At 44.6% G+C, this 19,554-nt stretch overlaps 1 protein-coding gene across 3 annotated transcripts; it reads right to left on the minus strand.

The window, feature by feature from the left end:
- Positions 1 to 4,200: 4,200 nt before the first annotated feature.
- LOC133930420 (U-box domain-containing protein 35-like) lies at positions 4,201 to 7,150 on the minus strand. Of its 3 annotated transcripts, none has more exons than XM_062377063.1 (4): positions 6,581 to 7,149; positions 5,075 to 5,193; positions 4,845 to 4,960; positions 4,201 to 4,749 (listed from the first exon to the last, which is right to left on the minus strand). In XM_062377063.1, the coding sequence occupies exons 1-4, from the start codon at positions 6,849 to 6,851 to the stop codon at positions 4,461 to 4,463; spliced, it is 795 nt and encodes a 264-aa protein (XP_062233047.1). In that variant the 5' UTR covers positions 6,852 to 7,149; the 3' UTR covers positions 4,201 to 4,460. The 3 variants fall into 3 exon arrangements, with proteins under 3 accessions (XP_062233047.1, XP_062233048.1, XP_062233049.1); XM_062377064.1 differs by having other exon boundaries at positions 4,607 to 4,757; positions 6,581 to 7,150; XM_062377065.1 differs by having other exon boundaries at positions 4,608 to 4,745; positions 6,581 to 7,150.
- Positions 7,151 to 19,554: the final 12,404 nt, after the last annotated feature.

A 19,554-nucleotide genomic window follows, 5' to 3' on the forward strand; every position in this document is an offset into this window, starting at 1 on the left:
TCTAGATGGAATTTGATATAGGTCTATCTTGTATTATTTTTAGAACCAAAATAGTTCTAAGTGTCCTAATTCATCCCCCCTCTTTGGATGTCACCAATCCCTTCACACGGATGGTTATGCTCCGTTGTGATTCCACCAGCAACCTCTATCCTCTTCATGCCTCTGCTACCAAGGTCATCGGTCACAGGAATTTGCATGCCACCCTCAACACCAACATTTGGCACGCCCAACTTGGTCACCCTGGTCGTGCCCCTTTAAATCGCATTTTACATTTTTTCGAATACTCATGTGCAAAATCTGATAATCATATGTTCCATGCCTGTCGTCTTAGCAAACACGTATGATTTCCATTTCCCACATCCAATTCTGTTTCCTCTTTGCCATTTCAATTGTTACATTGCGACGTTTGGACATCACCGATAATAAGCAACTCTGGTTTTAAATTTTACCTTGTTGTGCTGGATGATTACTCACACTTTGCATGGACTTTCCTTCTGAGGCACAAGTTTGATGTTTTAGCTTCTTTGAACTCGTTTCATGCTTTTTTTTTTGCACCCAATTTCAATTTCCCATCATGAGCTTGCAAATAGATAATGGACGCAAAATTTGACAACGCCGCCATGCACTCTTTCCTCTCCACACATGGGATCGTGCTTTGGCCACATCATCACAATAGAACGGCCATGCCGAGCGCATCCTCTGCATCCTCAACGAAAGCATCTGCACACTTCTCTTACGCTACCATGCCACCCACGTTCTAGCCTGATGCCCTTGCAGCCGCCACATATTTACTCAATCGGCATCCATGTCAAAAATGCTCTCAGCTCACGCCATATGAGCTTCTGTTCGGCTATGCACCAAATTATGGACACCTACGAGTGTTCTGCTGCCTGTGTTATTCGAATACCGCTGGCACAACTCTACATAAACTTGCACCTTGCTCTGCCCCCTGCGTTTTCCTAGGCTACCCAACTGACACCAAAGGCTACCATTGCTACAATATGGAAACACACCGCATACTAACCTCTTGTCGCGTCTACTTTGATGAGATGTCGTTTCCCTTTAAACAGGTGCTAGAGTCCCACACATCTTGAAGTAGCTCGCCGCACCACCCGGTTTAGGACCTGGTTTCGGTGCTCGTCCCTATCGCTCGGCGCTGCCATACCTCACGTTCGGCAGCACTTGTCAACGAACTGGTGCACACGCCCTCGCCTTTGCCGGCGACATTGGCACACACACTTGTGCCACAGCCGTCCCCAGCCGTCGATCCCAAGCCAATGACAGCGTCTGCACCAACAGCGCCATCGGCTATCGATCCTACGACACCCCCCACCAACTCACCGACACTACCTCCGTCCGTTGCAGTCGATGATGCGGTGCCATATTCATCAATTGACACTTGCAGTAATCCACTGCCAGCAGCTGGCACCGTGGGTTCTGCTTCTACGCGCCCTGCTCCAACGCCCGTCGCTCACCTACATCCGATGAGGACTCGAGCCCGGACGACACCTTTGTCCCGAATCCGCGCTATGCACATGTCGCCACAACTACAACACCTGCAACTCCGACGTCTATTCGTGCAGCCATGCGTGATCCTAACTGGCTGGCTGCCATGCAAGAGGAGGTCGATGCTCTGCAGTGCAATAGGACTTGGCAACTTGTACCTCGACCGTGCAGCATCAACGTCATCATGGGCAAGTGGCTCTTCCACAACAAACTACACCCTGATGGCTCGCTGGAACAATGAAAGGCTTGATGGGTCATTCGTGGCTTCTCCCAATGCGCTAGCATCGACTTCAATCAAATCTTTCCAGTTGTAAAGCCAGTCACAATCCGAACAATACTACACCTCGCAACATCGTGCAGCTGGTCGGTCCATCAACTAGACATGAAGAATGGCTTCTTGAATGGTGAGCTAGCTGAATGCATGTATTGTCATCAACCCGCCTGATTCACCAACACCGACCACCAGACTACGTCGGCCTTCTCTCCAAATCCCTCGATGGGTTGAAACAAGCACCTCACGCTTGGTTTCAACGGTTCACGGGACATCTCAAATCCATTGGCTTCAAGTCCACTAGCTCCGACTCCTTTCTCTTCGTGTATAGCAATGGCAATGACACTGCATACCTTCTTCTGTACGTGGATGACACCATACTCACGGCATTTTCTCCAACGCTTCTCCAACACATTATTGCATGGCTACGTACGCCATTCGCCATGAAGGACCTTGGCCCTCTGCATTTGTTCCTTGGCATCCAAGTTACCCGCACAAAGGATGGTTTCTTTTTGAACCAAGCTCACTATGCCGAAGAAATCCTTGACCATGCAGGCATGCTCAATTGTAAACCAGCATCCACACCAATGGAGGCCAAGCCTAAAGCTTTGATGAGAGATGGTGATCTTGAGCCTGATGCGATGTTCTACTGCAGCATTGTGGGAGCACTCCAATATCTGATGCTCACAAGACCTGATGTTGCCTATGTTGTGCATCAAGTTTTCCTCCACATGCATGCACCACGAGATACAGACTGGAACCTCATCAAACGCATCCTTCGCTATCTCCGAGGCACGCTCGATCATAGTCTTCATCCGCACGCCTCTACATCGACAACTCTAATTGTGTACTCGGACACGGACTGGGCTGGGTGCCCTGACACACGATGATCAACGTCGGGTTATTGTGTGTTCCTGGTGACTCTTTGATCTCAAGGTCATCAAAACAGCAAACCACGGAGCCACGATCTAGTGCAGACGCGGAGTACCAGGCGGTGGCAAATGCCACTGTGGAGTGCTGCTGGCTCCAGAATTTACTCCGAGAACTTCACATTCGCATTAACACAGCCACAGTGATTTACTGTGACAATATCTCAGCGGTGTACCTCTCGGAGAACCTGGTCCATCATCGTCGCACCAAACATGTGGAGCTCGACATTCACTTTTTCGTGAGAAAGTGGCCCTAGGTCAGCTTCGGGTTCTTCATGTTCCCACGCAAAACCAGCTCACAGACATCATGACAAAAGGACTGTCTACTGCTCTATTTGAGGAGTTTCGATCCAGCTTATGCATCAACAAGGCCAACGGACAAACTGAGGCCGGGGGGGGGGGGTGTAGACGAGTAGATGTTAGTTAGGATCGGATCACCTAGATTGTTAGGCTAGATCGGTTCCTACGGCACTAACTACTGCATGCCTATTCTATCGTTCACATTCCTTGCATGCAGGCTGATATGTTGCTAACGATCAGCCCTTGCTCATGTATAAGTGGGCATTCACTTTCTACAGTAACATTGGATAAAGTAGGATTTTTGCATCTTTATTGTGTTTGCAGATGATTGTTATGTAGATTTTTGTCTCTGTTAGCCTGTTTCTGTTCATGCAAAGTGAACAATTGGAATTCAAATTTATGTTCCCCAATAAGTTCTGCAGTGCAGTGGTTAATCTTCCACAGAGTCAAAAGCCTTTACTTAGCCTGATACGCAGATTTATGTTCAGTTATATGCAGTTTATATCTATCATTATAGTTTCTCACAGCAACTATTCTTTTCTCCTGTATTATTTCACTTTTCAAGTTAACACTGCTTGACCATTCTACATTCACAGTAACTATTCGATTGATGCATTGTAATATGCTAGATCTGAATCACACTCAGTAAAAATCTTGCTGAGTAGTGTTTGATTGGAGGAACGCCCCAAACAAACTAATATTATGCAGATCAACTTACACTTCCTTATCTTGGTAATGATGACTTCAGTTACTTATTAAGTTTGTCAAACGTGATGTCAGAAGCAGCATTCATATTTCAATACAAATTAGTGATTTGTCCTAATCCCTAAATATCATATGCCAAAAAAAAGTTATGCTAATAAATGGGTTGACTACTGACATGGTTATTTCTCTCCTCTCTGTTCTGTTTTATATCTTGGTCTTCTAGCAATATGTGTAATACTGTACGTACCATTTTTCTGGCAGCTCAAAGGATTGTTGTGTTGCTTGTGTTTGCTATTCTGATCAGCTGTAGAGATTTCTTCAGATACTCTATGGTTTCTGTACATGTTTTAACATCTAATTTAGTAACTGTTAGAGTCAAATAGAACTCTTCATTTATCTCCTCCAAAAAAGAACAAAATGCTGAAAGCTCCCACATATACAAAACCATCTCTTTTTATAAACAATAAATAAAGAACTTCTGGAAAAAAATTGGCAAAAATGTTAATAACAAATATATGCTGTCTGATCATGATGCATACAATGTGCTAGCTCTAAAGGTAACTGAAAACAGCAAATGATAATCATAATTTAAAAACAAAAACTCGACCAACCTAGGAGGAACTAGATGACATTATAAATAAGAAGAAATAAACACCTAAATTCACGTCGAAGAGGATTCAAACCTGAATAGTTTAGGTGTACATCCACACTCTCAACCAACTGAGTTAGGCTCAGTTCCTAAACGATAATCATAATGAGAAGCATCTAAAAAACTTTGTGATTTTCTTTCTTTCTCTGGGTTCACTGTCCATTTTGTCATCATTTGCAGTTGCTTTATCATGATTAGGTCTAGAAGATGGTGGTGTCGGGTTGTTGGACTTGCTGCTGTTATTTGCAGGAGAAGGTGACAGTGGTGGTGTTGGATCAGCAGTTGTCACCGTTGTCACTTCTTTGCCATCGCAGATAATCTTGACTTCGCAGTAGAGAGGTGCGCTCTTCTGTACCTGTCCTGCTATTGTGCTTCCTCTCTTCAACTTCCTGCGTTTCTGAAAAAATCAGTATACATTTGCAGAAGTGGCAGGCAAACAATTTTGTACTTCTGTTAATTGCATGCTGCATGGTATGGACCTTACCGCACATTGGACTTTGAAACACCCAATACGAGCTGTTTTATGTGCAGGACAGGAATAAGTTCGATGATCGCGTTAGCAATTTGATCGCTCTCGATGAGGTACACATCGACATTAACCTGAATACCAAAAGAATGATATTGGACTCTTCAATGTTGGCCTACAGATTGCCACCTCAAAATGTGGTCGGAAGTGGAACCCAGAATTGTTCAAGTATTAGTCCAGCTACTTACCTGAAATTTGCGGCACTGGTCCAGGAACTTCTGCAGCATCTCTCGTCTTTTAGATCTCTCTTGGTTCAAGTAAGTTTCTATCTGCTCTGGGCTCGCTTGGCTCTTCGACATCATTCCTACTATTTCAGAAATTGAGTGCTAGATATATCAGGTTCCTCAAAATTAATATAGTCCTTTTAACTGAATATTGTTTAGATTACAGATGCAACAAATAGACAATAACACCACATTCAGAAAATTCTGCTACCCAGGCCATGACTGCTCCTTCTGTTAGTTGCTGAACCTGAAAGTCTATTCTTCATGAAGTCCTGTCATTGCGTCATAGGCAAGGAGCTGGCGGAATATGGAAACCTGCTGTGCTGATTTGTTCACACTTCAGTGACAGTCTAACATCACAATCGCATACTAGTATGCGCCCTACTCTACCCGGCATCTCACAAACCTAACCCCTAGGTATCCTATAGGCTCCATAAATTTTGTTAAACCTTCGCTACCTGGAGCTCAAAAGTTGCATCTGGGCATAGAGAATAAATTCTGAGAACTATTAGGTGAAGCAAAATTCATATTTGGTTGATGAAAATATACTTTCGGGATTATCCCTGCGCTGATCGAACGGGTCGAATTGTTGGCTTGCAAAATTCTATCTTGTGAGTCGTGACAATGATCAACAACAACAAAAAAAGGAACAATCAGGAGGCATAGGTTACACCTAACACATCATGGCTGGCTTTATGCAGATCTCCAGTCCTCCACGGGGTCAACATCGTCATCAACCCTTTGGAACTTTGCTCTTGCAACTTTGCGGGGGGCCCAAATCTAAAACATTGTTGACGGAAGAGGTTTACAAGGCTCCAAGGAAACTCCGGCATGTGAGAACGACTCCTTTGAAAGTTTCAGTCACGCAAGAAGAATCTGAAAAAGCAGCCCAAGAACTTGACCTTTCATTACGACCATCTTTATTCAAGTACGTCGTACTGAAGTTTCTGGGACCCCAATGGTGAGCCCAAACAAACAAGACTTTCTTGCAGATAGCAACAATGCCATCTTATCAGCTGTTACAATGGTAAAATCCTTGGACTGAACTATCTATCACAGCTCCTCATTTGATTCTTTACTTTTCCAATTGGCAAGAAAACATTTTTGCTTTAGATCTGCTCAAGGAAGAGCGAACTATATGGTAACATCGGAATGACCAATGCGCACGAGGCCATAAACCTGGTTGCAACGCAAGAATATCACATGAAACAGCTCAATTCCTACACGGATCTAGAAAAATTCTCGTGTTCCAAATGGGGACGTAACCATGCGCTATACGCAAAGGTGAACAGATCGGAGCAAGTTTTAGAAACTACTATTTGTAGGAAAACTCATGAACGTCTATAGAAATCAAATTGCTCCATGCATGCACAGTTGCATACGAAAGCCTACATGTCCGATCGAAACCAAAGATGAACTGATGACGATGGCATGAGAAGCAAGCAGATAGAGTACTAGCAAATCGCTTACATGGGGTGGGGATGCTGGTGACCACGGGGAAGACGTGCACGAGGTAGACGAAGCTCCAGGACTTGGTGAGGCGCCGCAGCGCCCACGACAGCGCCGCCGCGCTGGACCCGCCCTTGCCGACCGCCACGTACACGTCGTCCGCCTTGGCGCCGGAGGCCTCGCCATGCGCGTCGGTGGAGGAGACTCCCCGCTCCTCCTGCTCCAACTCCTCTATCTCACACGTGCTGCCGCCGGTATGGTCATCCTTCTGGGCTGCCGCCGCGTCGGCCATGTACCCACGCACGCGCACCTTGGCGTCACCCACCCAACTACCGGGGAGAGGGAGAACGGCGAGATGAGTAGGATGAGGCGTCCTGCTCCTCGCGCCAGTGTGGAAGATATTGGCCAAGAGGTATGATGTGCATGTAGGTTTCGTCTAGCTTGACATTTTCGAGCTATTATTATTCAATCGGTCCTGCAGCTAGCAAGCCATCGACTACTTCAAGGCTCCAGAATTCATGTTGTTATGTAAAGGGTAAAAGGTTAAAAGGAGAACTAGAAGTAAGGACCAGTTTGCGCGCCGTTGCTGTGTTGCGCTGCACTGTGAAATCTAGCGAGCGATAAAAATCTCTAGTAATTTTGCATGCTACAATATTGTTCCTCTTCCTCCTGTCCTATGTACGCTTGGTACTCGATCTTGTCCTTTTGTTGTCTTGACAAATCAATGGAAGAGCTGTGTCGATTTTTCACCTTGTGCAGGGTCATGTCAGCTTTCTTGTAGGTCGTCTTATACAATATCAGGTAGAATTTTAGGTGATGTGGAGGAGAGAGACAAGGGATGAGAGAGAAGGGATCCATGGTTTTTGCAAGACAGAAGAGCAAACCACTGGTAGAAACACCAACTTCTCTTCTCTAGATACAAACAAAAAGACTCTTCAATTGGCTTCTGCACCGTAAATAAGTTGTGCATGCGTACCCAAATGGGAGAGAGTTCATCAATCGATCAACCAACAGATTATCTTAAAGATCAGATAAGCCGTTGTAAAAAGCAAAGGGAAAACCATTATCTTAAAGAGTAGAAGGCATCACGGCAGGTGACACACATATACGTGCATGAATGAATTGTAGGTTATTGGGCGGGAGCTGAATATGCTCGCGGATCACGGCCGGATTCCGTTCCCCCCGACGGGTCAAACTCGGAGCCTGCGGCAGCGCGACTTTGAATCGTCCGCCTGCCGGAGAACGACCGGCATCGATCGGCGACTTTGGCACGGGAAGGAGAGAGGTGTGCACGCAGAATAAGCTGCGCCTCTGACCGTCACTAGAGAGTCGTTGGTCCGGCGATCGGTGCAGGCCCAATGGGTCGTGAGGAGTGGACTTGTTTTGTTCACTCTTTGTGCAGGCCGCTCTGTATTGGCGCTAGGGTTTATAGAGAGGAAGTATAGGGGAGCCAGGAGTTTTTTTATATATTTTTTATTAAAAATTTAAATAAATAGATTTCTCGTCGTAATAATTGTAAAAATAAGCGTCTGTAGCCCCTGAGAGGGCTGCAGCCCTCCCAGAGGGCGGTTAGTCCTCCCTACCACCCCCTGAGAAGGCGGGTGGCCTAACCGCTCCCTGAGAGGGCGGCAAGGCTGCTAACCGCCCTCTTAGGGGGCGGGTAGGGCCTGCTGCCCAGTGGGAGGGTAGTTAGCAGCCTTGCCGCCCTCCTAGGGGTGGTTATGATATTTTATTTTTAAAAGTTGCAAAATTTACTGTAAAATGTTGCTCAATATTTGAAATTGGTATTTTGCAAATTTAGAATTAATATGGTTGAAGAGACTGAAAATGGTATATTGGGGAAGCAAAATTTTGGAGTAGTTTACGTATTATTCGGAGGATAAAAAATCAATATTTATGAACAAATTGTATATGTGAAGCATTCGCAGCATATTATGTGGGAATGAGGTTGCGAACGGCGACAAACATAATATTAAACATATGGTGGAAAATATTACATGAGACTGTAACCCCGATGACACGATGAGAAAAAAAAGGTGGCATGTACAGTTCGCACAAAGACCTATTATTAGTGTGCCGCTCCTAATCATAATATGCCTTAGGGAGTGGAAACATGTTGGGTTACATTAGATACTCTCTACTGAGTGCACCTAGGATATTTTCCCTTTCGCAGGGCATCGGGACCTGCCGTCTTAGCACGACGGGCCCTCTCCCGCTTCCTTGCTCTCTCAGCCTCCCGAGCCTGAGCCGCGGTATGGTCGTGTATTTCCTTCCTCATGCGCTCTTCTTCCTGCCGCTTCAGGCGTAGTTCCTCTTGTTGTTGCTCGTACTCCCGACGTGCGTAAGCTTCCCTCCTCCACCTCATGGTCATGTCGACCCACCGCTTCTGGTCCTCATTTTGCTCAATGTCAAGCAATTGAATAAAATCACAGATCGGTGGAGGGGACTGAACAAATAGAACAAGATGAGAGGTTAGTAAAACAAGGTGTGAAATTGAGAAAGATGTGGCTAATATTTGTTGCTATACCGGTGGATACTCATACGGTTCATGTTGAGGCTTGTCGTATTGGTAGTTGGCACACATGAAGAAGCGCAACCCATAGGTGTATGAAATGTCTTGCGACTCGCGAAGCCTGCAACGGTCACCACAGAAGCATATCGGTGGTTCGATCCCTTGAGGGATGAAAATCCCTCGATGTTTCTTGGGTGGGTTTGGTGGAGCTGAGGAAGATATTGCAGTTGAGAGAACTGAGAAATGAGTGGTGCATCAATGTATGGAGGTTGGGTTGTTTATGGTGGGGGAAGGCAGGAGTATTGGATTCTCTCTTGAAGAAATGAGTGGGTGGAAGGGCTTAGAGGGCGGCTGGAGCATTGGATTCCATCTTGAAGAATGGGAAAGTTGTGGCATTTATGCTGGACAGAGATTCCATGTGTCAAGGTACATGTGTTGTCATTAAATTTTTGGTAAAAGCTATCCCGTGTTGTCAGTTCTTGTCGAAAGCCTGCGCAAGGAGAAATGTGTTGTCATTTCATGGTTAAAGTTGATCGGTCAATTCATTTCTGCAGATTTCGCTAGGAAAGAGGTGATGTCATTTAATGGTTAAAGTTCAGTAGTGTGATCACTTCGTCAGTAAAGTTAAACTCCTGATAGAGTTGTCGAGCGGTCACTTCGTGTATAGGTAGCTTTGTAAGATATATTTTTCTAGGTCTGTCGTGAATGGTTCATACATGGCCGAGGACGATAGAAAGTAGCATGTGGTCAACATTGGAATAAGAAATGCAGTTACGACATGTTAAGTGGACCATAAAGATTACACGCGTCCAAATACATAACAATACATCACGAATCGAATATGCATATGTAAGTTACAAAAATAAATGTACAATCCTACTGCTGTCTCCCCCGCTGCCGTCGGTCGTTCCCCCCATCATGATCCCACTGCCGCTGCCGCTAGTTGACCCTCACGTGGCTCCTAGAGTAGGTCAGGGGGCCGGGTGGACCAACCTGCCTGGTAGGTCTAGGTGGGAACACCGGTGTCAAGGCCTCCTCCTGCATGTGCTATGTCCGAAGTGGAGCACTGGGTACCTGAGACTGCTGGAGGATGTCGTAGTCTGGTGTGCCCCCGAAGAAGTCCCGCACGAGATCGTACGGGAGGTCCGGCCCAGGCTCATCCTCCTGACTAGGGTACGAAGACTGCGAAGGATCTACGGGCGTCTGTGTACTGGCTGGAGGGGCCTACGAACAGATAAATGTATTACATATGAAAATGTGAAAATGAAAGTAGTTGTACAAAATGCACTATTGTACCTATGTGGTATGCCGGTGTAGCAAAAGATGGCCAGGCGGGCGTGCCGTAGTAGGGGTCGAACAGTGATGGTGGGATCGGTCGTGGGGCAGCTGAAGACGGCCCGGCCTCATCACCGAAATAACATGTGGACAATATTAGATATACTGTTGAATATATTGAATACGGGAATGTAGTGTCGCCTAGTACCTGAGGGTGGAGGCATAGGACTCGGTCTACGTGGTTGCGTCAAGGCGTGTGTAGGTGCATCTAATATCTGTTTGAAAGCAATGCACCAGTAAGGAACGAATATATTTAAATGCCGTGCAAATAAAAAATCCGTACCTATTGGATCCGGGCATGCATGGCGTGGTAAAAGGGGTCGTGTGGGTGCCGACACCGATGAACGGCGGTGCACATCAGACCTCCTGGATGACTCGGCATGGACCCCACTCGACCTAGGAGGCACTCCTGCGACATCTGCGGTGGACCAGCAAGAGGTAAGCTTCAAGGCCCGTGCGGTCTTGTCGAAAACCCACTTGACGAACCCCGCTACATCCGACACACTGAGGTGCACCCCTTGCCTGAGGCGGTCCATGGTACCATCTGCGTCCCTATGGATATCATAAATGATAACGGCCTGTGGAAACAAATAAGAAATAATAATTTCAATTTATAGTCATTATTACGCAAGTATGGAGTACTGAAATGAGATGTAAATTACACATACCGCCAATGCAACGTCCTCGTCCCAATGGCCCGGGTACGGCTCCGTAGGAGACGCGACGTGGGGCCAGACACACTATGGGGTGTAGGTGACACGTGTACGTGTACGTGGCATGTAACACCGTAGGTAGTCCTCGAAGCTCCGCGCGTCGAAGGGACGCGCCTCCTCCATAACATCTTGAAGGGCTTTGGCCCATGCTGAGACGTACGAGGCCAAGTGATTTGCCCAGAGGTTGCCAGCTGGCTGGACCTTGCGTGTATACCTACAAGTGAACCATGTTAAATAGAATTGATAGTAAGACGAATGTTACGAATTATTCACTTCTTTATATTTACCTGCGGACGTCCACTTGAACAGTGTGAATGTGGTCGAGAGGGAAAGCCTGGTGGCAGGCCAAACTGCCGCATGACGCGGTGCGATGAGTACTCCTCGATATAGATGTCGAAGATAAGCGGTGTCTTTGTAAGCCAGTACTCCTCGTCTCGGGTACACAACAGAGACAGACCCAAGCCCGCACGGCCTTGGACGGCCAAGAAGCTGTATGGCGTCCATACCACGTCGTCCGAACGAAGCCGGTCAAACTGCGACCAAAAATACTCATAAGCGTTGCGAGGCTGCTCATGCGCCTAGTGTGGCTGTGTGACAAACATAGTTAGAATTCATTAGAAATACATGTGAAAAACATTATCTCCATCCATAACAATAACATGTGCCAATTAAAGTATTAAAAAAAGTATGTACCCGGCATCGACACCAAAGCAAGGCCATGGTAGGCGCGTCCTCCTCAGGCTCGCCGTACCATTCCTCAGGGTACGGGGAGCGGTCCACCACTGGCTGGCCTATGGCGAACCGCTCGTAGGACTACAACTGCAGAAGAAGTGGGCACCCAGCAAAAGTGGCAAGTGGCTCCTTCTTCGTGCACGCATCGCACAACACCCAATACGTCGCAGCAAGGACAGCAGATGCCCAACTAAACTACGGTACCTCCTCGCCAACAGTATCCGCTATCAATATAGCGTACGGCACAAGGGTCCTTGCAACTAGGTGGCCTTGGCCGCTAGTGAACATAACCCAGCCAAAGCAGATAGGCATTCAAATGCCTAAACACCGAGTACACGTTGGCCTGCGGGTGCATGTACGCCGACTGCAAGTATGACAAGTGATAATAAAGAACATAACTAGATACTCAAATAGTAAATTAGAGGTTGCATTGTACGGTACCTGGAACTGTAGGATCCACTTCTTCATGGGCCCTCGTGGATTGGATAAGAAGTCAGGAACGTAGGGGGGTGCGTCGTCTGTCCGCTCAACCGGGCCAAAGCGCTGATGCATGACGTTGATCCAGTCAGCATCTATGTCGATGACCCCAACCGCAGCTCCCACGCAAGGTAAGCCTAAGAGGTAGGCTACGTACTACAAGGTCGGGGTCATCTCGCCGCAGGGGAGGTGGAAAGTATGTGTTTCCAGCCTCCATCGATCAACAATGCTGCTATCAGCGAGCGGTCAAAATAGAAATGACGCGCCACTGCCTCAGGGTTCTCCGTCGATCGGGCCTCAACGAAACGACAAAGCGGTAGGAGTCTCGCTGCTGCCAACCTGCACCATTGCGAATAAAAATAAACTGGGGGATGCAATACATAAATGAATTGGCACATGCGTATGAAAGTATCGACTTACTTGTGCCGATCATTGACCGTAAGTAGCTCTCCAGGGCCATGTGGTCGGAATACTCCTAACTCTGTCTGATGCACGGTGGACAAAAAGCTGCGGTGCCTCTTGTACACTGCAGGGTCGAGAAGCTCGGGGGTCACAGGGTCCGTCATATCTGCATTTAAACGACATGTACATTAATATATTGCAACATGTAGACAAGAACAATATATATTGAATGGAAATTCACATTACAACGATATGCAACATGAATATATTGCGACATGTACTTACAAATGAAAGTTTAAAATGCTAGGCAGCGAAGTACAAATAAAATAGCAAGGTACGCTAAATACAATCACACTAGAACGCGCCGCAACACTCACTTACACAACAGGTGCATTTTTAGGAAAATACTTGTACGTGTGACCTGTTTCATTGCATTGGCTGCATCGCTTGACCCTAGGACCTGCCTCGGATTCATCCATATCGTTGCGAATCCGGTGAGTTTGTTGACGGCCCGGTGCGTTCTTCATCTTTTCTAAATCAAGCACATAGATTCGTGAAGGGTCTGGATTACTTGTAAAAGTGTCAACAATGTCGTAACCATACAACTCATGATTCCAGGTGTTCAGTATCTAATCCTTCATGAAATACTTTGAAACATATTGCCTGGAAAGCATATTGTGCTCCGCACACACAGCTATGACGTGTGTACAAGGTTTGTGAAGTAATTGTGGCTTCTGGCAAGTACAAATGCATGTCCTACTCCTAAGCACACACTCTTGCACATGCCACTCACGTCTTCCACCCCTATGACCCTTATCCCGGCACAGGACACTGAACCTATACTCCGCAGTCCCCTCTTGATTAGTGTGATGCATGTGTACCTTCTTTGTGGCCTTCTCCATATACTCACATAGCATCCGTCCATAAAGCACACGATTATCCTCCATTACATTTTTAGAAGCTACGTACCGATCAATAAAGTATTTACAAGTCCCATGCAAAATGTCTTCTACAATTCCAACGAGTTGGAGGGACCTCATTCCTCGCATGACCCAGTTATAAACCTCAGCAAGATTTGTTGTTATTACTCCATACCTTGCCCCACCACTGTCGTACAACAAAGCCCATTTTTCATTTTGCTCATTACATATCCACTGTGAAAAGCTCCTAATAGCTAACCCTAACCTCCTTACTATCTGAGGAGTATCTGTTGGGAGAGGTCCAAGAACTATTAGTTCATCACCAGTGGGTGCAACCTCTGCTGTCTGTTTCAGAGTTAGCTCGTCTAGTCTTGCCCATAGGGCATTGAACTTCCGTTGCTGGTTTTGACTGCACAATTTTTTGAAAAGCTTCATCACCTCTTTGTTTTTGAACTGTCTGTAGAAGTTTGCACCCATATGGCTCATGCACCACCTGCTTTTTAGGTCGGGCCACTGTGCTACAACACCCCATTGAACACTCCCATGTTGCATATCCAGCAAAGCCTGCAACAACCCTGCATGTCTATCATGAATCAGGCACACATTTGGTCGGTCAAGAACAATAGCATGTTTCACCCGCTCAAGGAACCAATACCAGCTGTCCCTATTCTCACTCTCCACGAAGGCAAACCCCAGTGGCAAGAATTGATTGTTACCGTCGACCCTAATTGCAGACAATATCTGTCATTTGTACTTCCTAGTCAGGAATGTCCCGTCCAGGCAAATGATGGGTCGATAGTACAGAAATGCTTTGATGGTTGCAGCGCAAAGAAAGCACGCTACAATACTCATTTCCCGCTATACTCCGTATCAGTGGAGGGGTAATGCTTGATATCATAGTAACTGCATGGGTTCCTTCCACATATTGTGGCTAATTGACGAGATAGATTGTGACATGAATTTTCATATGTTCCGAACCTCATCTCAATAGCCTTCTGTTTTGCCCTCCATGCCTTCGTATAGTTTATTGTATACTGGAACCTTTGCTCAATAATACGGATTATTGATCGTGGCTCATACCTTAGGTTGTCCACAATCTCCCCATACATAACATTAGCAATAAAAACAGATGACAGGTTCCGTTGGGTGAACTCTATTTCCTCAATGTGACAATTATGTTCCTTGACTATTGAGCACTGCCAGTAGTCTACCCATTTCCCTCTGAATGCGTGCACCCGCCAAGGATATTGAGGCACCAAACACTTCACATCATATTCCCTTTTACTGGATTTAACAACCTTAAATTACCTCCGAAGAGACAGCGACCAGAATTTAACTGCATCAATAACAACCTCCTTTGTAGGGTATATAGCACCCTGAGACACCTCGTTCTCATGATACTGCTACTGTGTCCGATCAGCCTCACTAACCACCAACTTTGAAAATTCATGATCCCTCCACTCTGGAGGCACTGGAGCATCACCCTCCTCGTCAGATAAATCCCATCGGCAACGGCTTCCTCCAGCTCTTGATCCTCCAACTCCATCCCTTCAATTATGCTAGGGATATGCTCTCCCTCATCGGCTACATCCATCGGTTGCATCTCAGGAATATCCCCAACATCTGCCCTACTCCTGACATTTACCGAATTTGATTCATTTTCCACTGCCTAACTTGGTCCCGCTACTGCTTCCGCAGAGTTTATCTCTGTTTGATCTTTCTGGTACGCCTCAGCTAACAAAATCAGAGGCATGCCACGTTCACAAGATATATCTATATACTACCTCCAAGTTGATGTGGCTTCGATCGGAACAAGCTCGCCAAAGTATCCCTGACTAGCACGGCTGAGGACAGCTTTCAGCTTAAGATCATGTTGTTCCGGATCCAGTTGGAAAAACTGCATTAGCCATTTGCACACACCCGCAATGGTCCTCTCATTAGCTTTACTAAGACCCTTCATGACATGATAAAACTTAGATAAATCTACACCGTTAGGACCATACCTAATTTCACTCTCACCATAATATATCTGAAAAATTAATTTTTCTGCCATCCCTGAAAACATCCGCAAATGTAACCAATGTTAAGACCGACGAACTGTATTTTTGAGTATCAGAACTAAAAAAATTATCGACAATGATTCATACCTAACAATAGGTTCTTCAATAATACCCCTAACCAAACTAACCTACAATTATTACTCTATACAATCTATATTTAATAGCTATCCTACCATATCAGAATTAATATTGGCAGTATACTATCATTTTCTAAACCCTAAACCCTAGGTCATACCGTTAAATGCTAGGTCATACAGTGCTAATTCCTATGTCACACAATGCTACCCTACAATTATTACTCTGTACAATTTACATATTCAAAACTACCATACTACAAATAATATTATGTATTTAATTGCTATCCTACCATGTCATAATTAATATTGACAATATTATACTAAATACAGCATTTTCTAAACCCTAGGTCATACATGACTAAACCCTATGTCATACAGTGCTACTATATTTATTAACAACAATAAAAGTATACAAGAAATTACCGAAAAGTACTCTTCAAATCCGCGGACCAAATGCAGCAGGGCTTCGCCGCGCTCTCTTCCTCTCCTCTCCTCTCTCCTTCAAAGCTTTCTTTTTTTTCGGATTAAAATGAGAATTTCTCCTCAATTTTCAGCCTTTTATAGAGAAGGGAAGAGATGCAGGTGGGCGGGCAACCTCTTACCACCCCTGAGAGGGTAGCAAGGGCCCCAACCGCTCTCTCAGGGGGCAGTAAGAGTAGCGCATGGGTGGCAAGCCCCTACCCGCTCTTTCAGGGGGCGGTAAGGATGCCTAACCGCTTTTTTAGAGGGCTGTAGCAGTCTCAAGGGACTTCAGGCACTTATTTTTGTAATTTTTGCGACGAGGAATCTATTTATTTAAATTTTTAATGAAAAAATATAAAAATAAGAAAAACTCGTGGAGCCAGCACTGTCGCAGCAGCCGATTTCGGACAACAACATGACACGTCTTCTTCTTCCTCTCTCTCCTCCTCTACCTCCCTCGGTCCGATGTGGGCCGTGGGCGACGGACCCCTCCACCACGCCTCACCCCGGCCACAAGTCCAGCGTCGCCGCCATCTGATCCCAAAAATAGAAAGATAACCCGATTTGCAAAAAACTTCTTATATTTTCAAAGCAAACTTTTGATTCGAAAACTTTCAAACGGATTAAAAAAACTTTCCAACTGATTCTAAGAAACTTTCAAATCAGAAACTTTAGGTCCGATTTACATAAACTTTCAGTCCGATTTACAGAAAGTTTTGATCCGATTTACAAAAACTTTAGAACCTTTCACTCACACACATGCCAACGCACGCACGCTTTATAGCCATTCTGGTCAATACAAAGCGCGGTCAGGCCTAGTTACCACTGTTCGAGACTTCATGTAGCAATAAGTTCATCACCGTCAAACCAAACTAGCTAAGTGTATTTCCAGAAGGAACTATGGTGGAGTTGTGAGAGTACTATTCTGCCCAAGGTTAAGATATTCGTGCCCAACATGTAGAGACGCGTATGGGCGTTTTCATTTGTGACGAGCTCATGCTATGCTTGTTACATTCCTGGGATGTGCGGGTGTAGTATGCATGCGTCTGTAGTGTGGTGTGCATGTATTTTCCTCGTAACCACTAACCAGAAAAACTTCCTTTCGTACATAACGGATTTTCTAACTGCTTAGCCACACGCTCCCATAGTGTGTAGCCTCAAGACATGCAAATAACATTGTATCAAGCGCCAGTTATGCCTCATCCATGTGCTGCCTCCTCTTTGGCGTTGCCTGCTGTCCTCTTTCCCATATCTGGATCCGCCATAGGAGTGCCAATAGGTGAACCTTATGATACTTTTGATCTTTTTTAGTTCATTTGTTTACATAAAGAATCCACATAATAGATAGATGGTCGACACTCTATCCATTTGTAGCAATCTAAAGAGGCTAGAGGGTCGAGCCTCTGGCACCATATTAACCTCTCATTATAGACTCCCACGACCAGCATAGTGCACGACCCACCTTGGAGCCATGGTCAATGGCGTCACCTTGGAGCAATAATTTTGTAAAAGTTATTGATAGTCAAAATTTCTTATATTTGATCAATCTTGTTTAAAACATCAGGTATTTATGACTGGAGGGAATAATACTTTGCTGAGTGGAAAAAAGTTTTCAGTAAAATACTATAGCATGGAAAAAGTTCAGTAAAACTCTCTCTTTTTTTATAATCGTTATCCGCTTTTATGCATTTTCGATGTTTGGTTGATGACCCTGTCGAGCTATTTCAAAATTTTAGCTATAGACAAAACCTAATCACGGCAAGATCCATAGAAAAGAATGTTGCTTATAATGACCAAGACATATGTCGGCGAGCCATTTTATCACCATCGAATGTGCATGCGTGGCATCAGTTTCATAGTATCACTGCTAATTATAACAAGGCTATTACTTCCGCTGAAGAGGTGTGCAGATTTTATGCTTTGAGTTGTGTAGGAGAGGTTCAAGATAATGCAGAACCTTCTAATTATAACAAAACTATGCGATGAAGTCACTTGAAAAAATGATACTTGGATTTAGTCAAATTGCTGCTATGCATGATCATGAACTTGGGCAATTAGATGTTAAAACTAAATTCGTATATGGGGAGTTAGATGGTGATATTTATATGAACCAATCTAAAGATTTTGTTATTTCTGAAAAAGAAAACCTTGTCTGTAGGTTAAAGAAATTTCTTTATGGGTTGCAGCAATTCCCTAGACAATGGTACAATAAATTTGACTCTTTTAAACTCTTTAATGGTTTTAAGTATTCTGATTATAAAAGCTATGTTTATTTGAAGATTGTTAATAGTTTAGCTATTTATTTGCTTTTCTATGTTGATGATATGTTGATTGCTGCAAAAAATAAATTACAAATAGCTAAATTGAAATCACAGTTGAGTAATGAATTTGAGATGAAGAACTTAGGTGCAACCAAAAAAAAAAATTCTTGGCATGGATATTATTATAAAGAAAAAAATTGGCAAGTTATATCTTAGTCAACAAAATTATATTGAGAAAGTCTTTCATCGTTTCAACATGCATGGTTCAAAACTAGTAAGTTCTCATTAGCTGCACATTTTAAATTATCTTCAGTTTTATGTTCTAAGTCAGATTATAATATTGCGTACATGTTTAGACTTTCATATTCTAGTATAATTGGTTCAATTATGTATGTCATGGTTTGTTCTCGTCCTAATTTATCTCATGCTCTGAATATTGTCAATAGATACATGGCGTAGATGATTGGTGAACCACTAATTTAATGAACTTATTGAGAAATTAGGGGATGTTTTGAATAGACGAATCACAAGGGGAACACACCTGTATTTTTAGGTAGATTCGGTCCTCCCTAAGGATAATAACCCTACATCATGTTTGTCTTATATTGATCTGAGCCTGTTACAAGGGGGGTGAGGTAGCTAGCCTAGATGGATCTAAATCTAGTCGGTGATTTCCTCCTTACCTTCTATTGGCTTGAATTGCTTATGTGCTCTCTCATGCCTTCTGTAGGACCCCTAGGCTCCGTATATATTTTGAGGGTGGTGTACGTCCTCTGAACTCCTCCTTCTTGTACTTGTAGATAAACCTTCTCAGGTTCTCTTTCTTTCAGGGATCCCCTTCTCAGAGATAAAGATATACCCCAAGAATTAGAGAAACCCTAAGGTGACCGGATATGATAACTATCCATTATTCACCGTTAAGCCCCCTATCAGTACGTAAAATGAGACTTCGATTGATCAAGTATATGGTCAGTAAAGATAAGATTTTTGACTAACCATGTTATTGAGTAGGACTCGGGTCCCCGATTAGGGTGAAGCTTATAA

This window comes from Phragmites australis, chromosome 10, assembly GCF_958298935.1.
Source record: "Phragmites australis chromosome 10, lpPhrAust1.1, whole genome shotgun sequence".
NCBI classification, from domain to species: domain Eukaryota; kingdom Viridiplantae; phylum Streptophyta; class Magnoliopsida; order Poales; family Poaceae; genus Phragmites; species Phragmites australis.

Bases quoted from the DNA above. Each gene is read 5' to 3' on its own strand.
- LOC133930420 (XM_062377063.1), bottom strand. From the start codon at position 6,851: ATGGCCGACGCGGCGGCAGCCCAGAAGGATGACCATACCGGCGGCAGC. The intron at 5,194-6,580 runs GTAAGCGATTTG...TTTCTGAAATAG, and splicing joins CACCAGCATCCCCACCCCAT to TAGGAATGATGTCGAAGAGC. The intron at 4,961-5,074 runs GTAAGTAGCTGG...TTTGGTATTCAG, and splicing joins ACCAGTGCCGCAAATTTCAG to GTTAATGTCGATGTGTACCT.